Source organism: Lactuca virosa, chromosome 7, assembly GCF_052849685.1.
Source record: "Lactuca virosa cultivar CGN04683 chromosome 7, Lactuca_virosa_CGN04683_v6, whole genome shotgun sequence".
NCBI lineage: Eukaryota > Viridiplantae > Streptophyta > Magnoliopsida > Asterales > Asteraceae > Lactuca > Lactuca virosa.
This window is the reverse complement of record NC_136432.1, coordinates 120,949,188-120,960,570: the sequence shown is the minus strand read 5'-3', so window position 1 is coordinate 120,960,570 and position 11,383 is coordinate 120,949,188. Positions and strand designations below refer to the sequence as shown.

At 41.5% G+C, this 11,383-nt stretch overlaps 1 protein-coding gene across 1 annotated transcript; it reads right to left on the bottom strand.

Annotated features, from left to right (window-relative positions):
• Window positions 1-8,501: 8,501 nt before the first annotated feature.
• LOC145127091 (protein FAR1-RELATED SEQUENCE 5-like) lies at window positions 8,502-10,585 on the bottom strand. The gene is made up of 5 exons (XM_079062337.1): window positions 10,385-10,585; window positions 9,456-10,025; window positions 9,032-9,099; window positions 8,862-8,955; window positions 8,502-8,759 (listed from the first exon to the last, which is right to left on the bottom strand). The coding sequence occupies exons 1-5, from the start codon at window positions 10,583-10,585 to the stop codon at window positions 8,502-8,504; spliced, it is 1,191 nt and encodes a 396-aa protein (XP_078918463.1).
• Window positions 10,586-11,383: the final 798 nt, after the last annotated feature.

The window sequence follows — 11,383 nt, the reverse complement described above, 5'->3', positions numbered from 1 at the left end:
GGGCAGAGTCCCAAAGTTATGTTATTTGTTATGTGTATGGTATGTGATAGTTTGGGGAGCTCACTCAGCTTCGTGCTTATGGTTTTCGGTTTTGGTTTTAGGTACTTCCACTAGTAAAGGGAAGGGCTCGGGATGATCGCATGACACAAACCACAGCTTTAGCCTGGGATTTTTACTCTGATATGTTTATACGTGATTTTGGATATATGATACTGGTTTTGACATGATGTTTTGGGATTGTCACGGCTTATGATTTTTATTTAGTAACAGTAACTCATGGTTTATTCAATGATTTAAAATGAAATTTTTAGACTGTATTTATGTTACGTTACAAGTTGGTATCAGAGCCTTGGTTTGAGGGATACGGGCACACTTTCGGTTGTGTCTGAACTCAAACTAAGGACGTGGTATGAAATTTTCAAAAAGAAAATCATTTTTATAAAAAGAATTTTGAAAAGAAATTGAAAATGGAAAAGAACGTTGAAAAGAGAAAAGGGTGTGGTGTATGCAATCAGCCGAGCTCAAGTAAGTCTCCCAAACTATCCATACAAGTTTATGTTATGATATGTTTATGAGAATTGCATGCTAGATTAGGACTAAGGATCTAGGAAGGATGCCTTACGTGCCTATTATATGTGTATCAGCTTTATGAGATTTGCATGCTAGATTAGGACTAAGGATCTAGGAAGGATGCCTTATGTGTCTGTTATATGTATCTCAACTTTATGAACTGCATGCTAGTACAGATTAGTCAGGGATAGCCTGAGAGAGATATGCTTGATTATGTTTACTCAAAGCTCGAATGCTGTTTGCTTCTTGCTTTTAGAAGTTCTAGTTATTTTTTACTAACTAGTAAATGAATATGTTACGTTACATATTGCGAGGACTAAATAATTTCAGAAGGTTAGGTCTAACTCTATTGCACAGCTCTTGTTTGAGTCCAACCGTTGCAGGGTAGGACCTCTCATTCGAAGAATTATCTAGTCTTAGTGATATGTAATAGTATTCACGAGCTAGTTAGGGGAGATAGTAGGAATTTCTTATGCAGCTGATAGCGGAGAGTGGGGTGGTGATTACCCTAGGGCAAGCCTAGGATGAGTTTAGCATGAAATCAGCAGTAGTAATAAAAGGGACTTGGTGGAGTCAAGGCAGTCCTTGAGGAAAGTACGGATAGATATGGAAGGTAGTATGGGCCCATACTACTGAAAGCAGAGGATCCGTACTCGAATCAAGGAAGGTTGAGATGAATCCAGGAAAACTTGTAGTGTGTTAGATTCCTCGAGATATGATGAGTATACTGATGTTTGGTATGGTGTATTTTCAGTATGGTGACGCTACGCACTAGGCCAGTTGGCACTTCAGGCACTGGTGAGGGATCAGGCTCTGGATCTGGAACCGGGCAGATAGACGAGCAGACGAGGGAGTTTATTTCGTCTGAGATCATGCACAACATTTTAGAGCAGACTCCTGTGATCTTTGGTTCGGTCAAGGAGGGTATTTTGGAGCTTTTGGATGAGAAGCTGAGCGCTTTCCGCACTAAGGTGGCGACCATGATGGGGTCGCGCACACTGACTTGCAGGGAGTTCAGGGCTTGTGGAGCTCCTGCCTACCATGGGGTTCGAGACCCCATTGTTAGCACCAGATGGTTGGCTGATGTCGCCAACGCATTCCGCACCAGCAGATGTCCTGAGGGGGACAAGGTCAGACTTGCGTCTTGTCTTCTGAAGGACAAGGCACGTGACTGGTGGGAGGAGGTTCGGAGAGCCATTGGAGATGATGCAGTTTTGGATGCGATGACCTGGAGTGATTTTTCGACCAGGTTCAGGGCCGAGTTTGCACCTGTGATTGAGGTGCAACAGTTAGCTTGGGAGTTCCAGGATTTGGAGCAGACAACAGAGACTGTGGCGGAGATCACCGCCAAGTTTAGGGAGAGGGACCATCTCGTTCTGCAGTACGCGACAGACGAGGAGATGAAAAAGGCCCGATATCATGAGATGTTTCGGAGTGATATCCGCCAGTTTGTGAGCTGATCCAGCTGCAAGACGCTGGAAGACATGATTGCTAGGTCTAGAGAAAGGGAGTTGGATTTGGAGATGGAGAAGAAGAGGAAACCTGAGGGGGTTCAGTCAGGGAATGCGGGCAATAAGCCCAAGGTATCAGATCATAGATCTAGGAGCTAGCAGAGTCATGGGTGTTGTGGCAAGTGTGGCAAGATGCACGAGGGAACATGCAAGGCAGGGAGCTCGGGCTGCTACAAGTGCGGCTGAGTTGGTTATTTGAGCAGAGATTGCACAGCTACCACCACCACCACGACAACATCAGATCTGATTTGCTTTCAGTGTAATCAGAGGGGACACAAGCGGTCCCAGTACCCGAGCTTAGCAGTGGCGGGAAATGTGGCGGCACCTTCTCCTGCTACATTGAGTATTATGGATAGCCGATAGGGCCGGGCTGAAGCGCCTATGGCGCGGAGCAGGGCTTTTCAACTTACTGCAGAGGAGGCACGAGCAGCTCCTGACATGGTGACGGGTATGTATCTTCTCCTTATCTCTTTATGTTTATTGATTATTGCTTATGTTTATGTGTTTTATTATAAGATCGTTCCTTGTGAACGGTATCTCTGCTCTCGTATTGTTTAATTTGGGGGCTACCCGGTCGTTTGTGTTGCTCGCACTTAACAAGCGATTTAGTAGAGCTCCGGGGGAGCTAGACTATCCATTAGATATTGAGATAGCTGATGACAGGACCGTCAGGGTTTCTAGGGTTCACAGAGGTTGCACATTACAGTTATTCGATGAGCAGTTCTAAGCGGATCTGGTTCCTATTCCCCTGCAAGGGAATAAATTTATAGTGGGTATGGATTGGTTGAGCCCCAATGGGGTAGTGATCGACTGCGAGCAGCAGCTAGTTAGGGTTAGGACTCCTAGTAGGGGCGGGTTAGTGATTCAGGGCGAGAGGCCACAGCCCGGACCGGTTCTATGTTCAGCAGCGAGGGTGAGGCGTTACCTTCAGCAGGGTTGCGCAGGTTACATCGCTTATGTTATGGATACCAGGGATAAGGATAAGGCGACAGTAGATGATGTACCGGTCATGCGAGAGTATTCCAATGTATTCCCGAAGGATTTTCCTGGAATACCTCCAGAGGGGCAGGTTGAGTTCAAGATTTACTTAGTCCCTCGTGCGGCTCTGATAGCCAAGGCACCATATCGGTTGGCTCCTCCTGAGATGCAAGAGTTGTCTAAGTAGCTGCAAGAGCTACTAGACAAGGGATTTATCATACCGAGAAGTTCACCATGGGGAGCCCCGATTCTATTTGTGAAGAAGAAGGATGGATCACATCGGATGTGTATAGATTATCGGGAGCTGAACAAGGTAACGGTGAAGAACCGTTATCCCCTCCCGAGGATCGATGATTTGTTTGACCAGTTACAAGGTGCATCTTGGTTCTCTAAGATTGATTTACGGTCGGGTTATCACCAGATGCGAGTCAGGGATGAGCATGTGCAGAAGACAGATTTTAGGACTCGCTATGGTCATTATGAGTTTGTGGTGATGGCGTTTGGGATCACCAATGCTCCAGCCGCGTTCATGTACCTCATGAATCGGGTGTGCAGACCAATGCTGGATCGGTCTGTGATTGTTTTCATTGATGATATCTTGGTCTATTCCAAGACTCAGGAGCAGCATGAGGAGCACCTGAGGGAGGTGCTCGAGACCCTGAGGAGGGAGAGACTTTTTGCAAAGTTCTCCAAGTGTGAGTTCTGGTTGCGCGAGGTGTATTTTCTTGGGCATCTCGTCAACCAGAAGGGTATTTTGGTCGATCCGGCCAAGATAGAGGCCGTGATGCAGTGGGAGGTTCCGAGGTCTCCAACTCAGATTCGGAGTTTTCTTGGTCTAGCGGGTTATTACCGGAGATTCATCCAAGATTTCTCCAAGATCGCCGTTCCCTTGACCCGACTGACCAAGAAGTCGGTGACATTCTGTTGGGGGCCTGAGCAGCAGGTAACCTTCGAGACTCTTAGACAACAGTTATGCAACGCACCAATTTTGACTCTGCCCGAGGCAATTGATGACTTCGTGGTTTATTGTGAAGCGTCAATTACGGGCATGGGTGCACTTCTGATGCAGAGGGGTCATGTGATAGCTTACGCGTCGAGGCAGCTGAAGCCTCACGAGTCTAACTATCTGACGCATGATTTAGAGCTGGGGGCTGTGGTGTTCGCTCTCAAGATTTGGCGGCATTAACTCTACGGGGTCCGTTGTACCATTTACACGGACCACAAGAGTTTGAGGTACATCATGGATCAGCCAAATCTAAACATGAGGCAGCGTCGGTGCTTAGATGTGGTAAAGGATTATGACTGCGAGATCCTTTACCACCCGGGCAAGGCCAATGTGGTGGCCGACGCCTTGAGCCGCAAGGTGGTGGTGGCTCCGATGAGGGATATATGTTTGAGGATGACAGTGATTACTCCATTCCTGGAGCAGATTAGAGAGGCGCAGGTTGAGGGCCTGAAGGAAGAGCGCCAGAAGTGTGAGCGGATCGTAGGTCGGGTGGCCTCGTTTAATTATGATAGTCGAGGGTTGTTGACCCTACATGGGAGAGTCTGGGTTCCATACTGGGGCAGAGTATGGCAGGTTCTGATGGATGAGGCCCATAAGTCGAGGTTCTCCATCCATCCTGGGGCGACGAAGATGTACCGGGATCCTCGCCCTGATTACTGGTGGCCCTGCATGAAGTGGGACGTTGCTTGGTATGTGGAGCGGTGCTTAACCTACAGGAAGGTCAAGGCTGAGCACCAGAGACCGCACGGAAAGATGCAGCCGCTAGACATTCCCGTGTGGAAATGGGAGGACATCACCATGGATTTCATTACCAAGCTTCCCAGGACCGCACTTGGAGTATATTCGATTTGGGACATTGTGCATCGGTTGACCAAGAGTGCTCATTTTATCCGGATCCAGGAGAGTATCTCAGCTGAGAAGCTGGCCGAGATATACGTGTGTGAGATAGTGGCATGACACGAAGTGCCTGTCACGGTGGTGTCAGACTGAGATGTCCATTTCACTTCCAAATTTTGGAAGCGGTTTCACGAGGAGACGGGTACTCGTCTCCACTTCAGCACCGCTTTCCACCCTTAGATAGATGGACAGAGCAAGAGGACGATACAGATTCTCGAGGACATGCTACGCGCATGTGTTTTGGATTTCGGTGGCAGTTGGGATACGTATCTTTCGTTAGCGGAATTTTCGTATAACAACAGTTACCATGCCAGCATAGACTGACCTCCCTTCGATATGCTCTACGGGAGGAAGTGTAGAACCCCAATCTGTTGGGGTGAAGTCGGTCAGAGAGTTATGGGGAGTACTGAGGTAGTACTCAAGACAACGGAGCGGATCCAGCTAGTCCAGAGCAGGCTTCAGACTGCTCAGAGTAGACAGAAGAGCTACGCCGACAAGCGGCGTTCAGACTTAGAGTTTCACGTGGGCGATATGGTCCTCCTGAAGGTGTCACCTTGGAAAGGTATCATCCGGTTCCGAAAACAGGGCAAGCTTGGCCCCAAGTACATTGGTCCTTTCAGGGTTCTAGCCCGGGTAGGCAAGGTGGCATATCTATTGGATCTACCAGTAGAGCTCAGTCAGATCCACAACACTTTCCATGTTTCCCAGTTATGGAAGTGCTTAATGGATGATTCAGCAATTGTGCCCTTGGAGGATATTCAAGTTGACGACATCCTGAATTATATAGAGAGGCCGGTGGCAATTCTGGATCGCGAGACGAAAACCTTGAGGAACAAGGTTGTTGAGTTAGTGAAGGTGCAGTGGCATCACCACAAGGGATCAGAGTGGACGTGGGAGCCCGAGGAGGAAATGAGGGAGCATTACCCATAGTTATTCAAGACAATAGACTTCGAGGATGAAGTCTAAGACAAGTGGGGGAGAATTGTTACGCCCCGATCCTTGGTATGCATTTAAATATTATTTACTCATTTTTACAAGGCAACTCGACGAGTTGGTAGCCCCCAACTCGTCGAGTAGAGATTGAGAGGGACGCGGGTCTTGATGTCTACTCGCCGAGTTGGGAAGCCCCGACTCGACGAGTAGGGCTGCCAAAATGAAACCCTAATTTTAAGGGTTTGCCCCCCCCCCCTATTTAAAGGACATAACACCCCTTGTGGCCTCCCTCATCGTCCTCCATCGTCTAGAAAACCCTAATCAATGAGCTTAAGCTTTGTGTGAGTGTGTGAACCATTTTTGAGTGATTTGGTGTGTTTTGAAACTTGTGAGAAGAAGAAGAAGCTAAAGGACTCCAAGAGAAGGTTGTAGATCCCGGAGCAACATCACTTTTCCTTCGCTTTCTGGTAATCAAGTCTATACCTTGGCCATTTGTTTTCTAGATCTTCTTATGCGGTAGTTTAGGGCTTTTGGAGTACATTTTCAAACCACTCATGAATGCAAGCGTGATTTGATGTACCAACTGCAGATCTAGAGTCTTTGAGGGACTCCATGGCATAAAGGTGCCAACTTTATGGCCATGGGAGTCCCATGCACCATAGGAGTCACCTTTTTGGACCTTATGAGCTAAAAACCCCATGTATGCACGTAAAGTTGGAAACTTTACGTGACATAAGGACCTTAGGGGTGCAGATCTATGTTTTGGAGGTAATGATCCCAACTGAAATCGACTGAATAGATTAAGATCATGGGGGACTCGACGAGTTGTTCATGCAACTCGGCGAGTCGGGTCGTGATTCCCCAACTCTTCTGTTAATGAGTGAAATCGTTGAGTCTAGGAAATGACTCAGTGAGCTGGACATAGTTTTGGACTTGGGGATTGAAGAACTCGACGAGTCCAAGGAGGGACTCGACGAGTTGAGTCGGGTTGTCCCGATTTTATGACAGACAGAACTCGACGAGTTTGTGAAGGGATTCGTCGAGTTGACTCGGTTGACCACGAGTCTGAGTAGTACAAGAACTCGCCGAGTTGGGAGACAACTCGACGACTTGGGTTGACTGGGAGTCGACCTTGACTTGACTTTGACCAGGACGTTGACTTTGACCAGGGGTAAAATCGTCATTTTACCCTAAGAGGAGTTAGTAGATTTTTGATTAAGTGTTATTGTGAAATTGATAGTTGGGGAGTTGTTGGAGCAGCCATCAGAGATTCCTCACACGATATTTCACAACTAGCATTCGAGGTGAGTTTTCTCCAGTAGGAACGGGTCTACGGCCACAATGCCGACCTGTTTAGCTGTTACTACTTCTGGGCTACGGTCCGATGCCGGGCAGGGCCCGATGTAGGTTGTATGCTTTCCGGATTACGATCCAATGTCGGGGCGGTCCTGAGGAACGTTTATGTATGCTTGATATCTTTGTGAGACTTTCATGTTTTGTGTTATGTGTTCTGGGCTTCGGTCTGATGCCGGGGCAAGCCCAATGCATTTTTAGCTTATATATTATGTGTTCTATGTTCGGGACTCCGGTCCGATGCCGGGGCAAGCCCGATGAATGTTTATATGCTTATGTTTATATGCTTATGTTATATGCTTATGTATATGAGATGTTGTATGTCGGGGCAAGCCCGATTCCGGGTGAGGCCTGATGCCAGACGTGCTCTGATGCCAGGGCAAGCCCGATGTCGGGTAAGCCGATGCCGGCATTCGTCCCGATGCAGCTGGGCGGAGTCCCAAAGTTATGTTATTTGTTATGTGTATGGTATGTGATAGTTTGGGGAGCTCACTAAGCTTCGTGCTTACGGTTTTTAGTTTTGGTTTCAGGTACTTCCACTAGTAAAAGGAAGGGCTCGGGATGATCGCATGGCACACACCACAACTTTAGCCTGGGATTTTTAGTCTGATATGTTTATATGTGATTTTCAATATATGATACTGGTTTTGACATGATGTTTTGGTATTGTCACGACTTATGATTTTTATTCAGTAACAGTAACTCATGGTTTATTCAATGATTTAAAACAAAAATTTTAGACTGTATTTATGTTACGTTACAACAATGGCATGTGATTATGAATGTAATCACATATTATTTGGAAAATCATGTGTGATTATATTCATAATCATTTACGAAAGAAGTAACATATGATTTCCACAAACACATGTGATTAAAAGATTCTTGATCAGAAATATTAAATCAGAAAGAATCACATATGATTAATTTGCATCTATTATGAACAATGTATGATTTATACATCAATCACGTGTGATTACAAACATAAACATAGTTTGAATACTCAGTCACATATGATTAGCATATGTAATATAGACAAACAGATTAAATTAAAGACACTCACATATGATTATCACTTGTAATGAAAATTGAAAACAAACTCAAATATGATTATTATTAATTGTTATGAACATATAATGCTTAAAAAATTGAAAACTAATAATCAAAAAATAAATCTCATTAAAATTAAATATGATTATGAGTTAAAAAATCATATATGATTATCACTTCTTATGAACATTGTATGCTATACATCATTTCTGAGCAACAAATTTGCTTGGACACGTACGGCTATCGTGCGGTTCTCTTTGACCACACATTGAGCATTTTCTGGTCGTCTTTTGAACTTTCATAATTGATTTTTCAACTTCACCAATAAGCCTTTTCTTTCTACATCCTTTATTTTGTTGAACATCTAGAACAAAAATCTCAACCTCTTCTGGTATAGTAACCTTATAAAGTCTCTCAACAACATCAAAATTTGTAATAGGAACTTCATTTGAAGAATTACTCTTCACATCATTCAACAAAAGCTATGTTTTTTCAGCCAAAGATGCTAGCTTCTTCTTATCATCTCTCACAATATCTAAAGCAGACTCAATATTGAAAAATACTTCATTGACCAGTTTAGTAACATCTACATCCTCTTCATGAAAATGATCTCTTGATAGTTGATAGATTGAAGGTATTACATCCTTTCTCCATCGCCTACGAATATATATATATATATCGAGAATTACATCAAAAAGTCTTATTCATCAATATTTTGAAAGCATGTATACACAGTATACCAAAACGATTAAAATATCCATAACTGCAGTTCAATTCTTTTGCAGCATATTTTAGTTCCACCTATAACAATACAAAATCACATATGATTATACATTAACCATCTGATTATACATGTACTTATATTCATATATGATTGTACATGTAATTGTAATCACATGTACTTATAATCACATGTGATTTTAATTACATGTACCTATAATCCCATCAGGATTGGTAGGTATGATCACATGTGATTTTAATCACATGTACCTATAATCAAATCTGATTATAATCACATGTGATTTAAAAAATTAAAATTTTCTATAATCACATCTGATTATAATCAAATGTGATTATAATCATATTTACCTAAAAACACATCTGATTATGACATTCTTATAATATAAAAAATAAGGTATAGTTAAAAAATAAAATACCTTATATGTTGCTTTTACTTCATGTTTATGGTTCATGTGCATAACTTTAAAAAGTTCCTTTCCATATCCCTCACCTAAATCTTTAACATCACAATACCATCCTCCTTTATAAATCTCCTTTTGAACTTCAAAAAATAACTTGCTCGTGTAGACGTTTGCTGCATGTTCTTCTATCATACGTGGAGATATCAAAGAGTAATGTGCTCCCTTAGTTTTATGATCAGCTTCACATTGTGTATATCCTTGTTTTTGAATGGCATTGTCGTAATTCTTCATAAATTTTAGAAGAAAATTTTCCGTTTGTGAGTATGAATTGAAAAAGGAATTGATACTCTCAGACCTTGATGTTGTCTTCATCAATCCGTACATTGGAAAATCATTGAAATATGCAGGTACCCATGCTTCCTTATTTTCAAAAATATCTTTAAACCACCTCTCATCTTCAAGATTAAATTCTTTCATCAACAGTTCCCAATTCCACTCAAAAACATCACGCTCAATATACATGTCCCAAACAAGCTTATTGAATCTTTTCTTGAAATTAGTGCTTTTAAGAAGTTCCACAGATAGCTATAATAATCACATGTTATTCACATATTAATATTCAAATATAAAGGTAATAATAACATCTCATAACTTAAAATGATTCAATCGCATGTTATTATAAACAAAAAACAACAAACAATGTGCTTTAATCATATGCGGTTAGAATCTATTACAACAAAATAACATTTAATAACAATCTTAAATGTATTAACCTTTAATGAATATATGACAAAGATCATATGTGATTATAAATATTTTATATAACCAAATATGTTCAATCATATATGATTAACAGAAGCAAACATATACAAAAAAATACCTTTTTTTGGCAGTTTCTTCATGATATGCCACATGCACAATCTATGCTTTGAATGATAAAAAACTGAATCAACAGCTTGCTTTAATGTTGGATCTTGATCTGTTAAAACAAATAATGGTTGTTTATTTAAATGAGCCTTCAAAAATTGTTCAAGTAGCCACTTGTACGAATCCACATCCTTGATGCTTAACAACCCAGCTCCAACAGTAACATATGATTTATGATGATCAATAACAGTGAATGGAACAAAAACCAATGCATACATGTTACATATATAACGACATAGCCAAAATAAATTAAAAATAATGATATTAATCACATATGATTAAACAAAAAATCAAATGAGAATGATTGTTAACAATTAATAAATCACATATGATTAGAAAAAAAATTACATCAGCCTACTTGTTGAGAATTAATCAATCATCAATCACATGTGATTATAACACATAGTAACATCAGTATGCTTGTTGATAAATAATCAATCACATATGATTATAATAAGAATCACATTATAATATATGTTCATCATTCATCAATCGAATATGATTATAATCATAATCGCATCAGTATACTTGTTGACAATTGATAAATCACATGTGATTTAAAAATAATTACATACGCATATTTATTGTGTATTCATCAATCACATACAATTAAAAACATAAATATAGAAGAAAAGGACATGACATCTCCGAATTCACCGTAGTAAACCGGCCCAAAACATTGCATTTAAAACCTTATTTTCATCGCATTTATAATAAAAAGAATAATTTTGGTAGTTGTCTTTCCGAACAATGAACTCCTTGTTAGAATATGAAAGAGCCCTTGTACTTTTCAAGTGAAATGTATCTTCAAGGTCGTGGTTGTGATTTTCTTTAAACTTGTTAAACCTATACTCATATGTTCCTTTGACACGTTTCACAATATTTTTAACTTTACAGTTTGTCACCCTATAGATTGTATTACTTTCCGTTGAATTCATTTTTGTTTTGCCCATCCTGTTGCAAACCACATACCTATGCTTTATTATATCACTCTTTTTCCTTAATGTGTTCATACG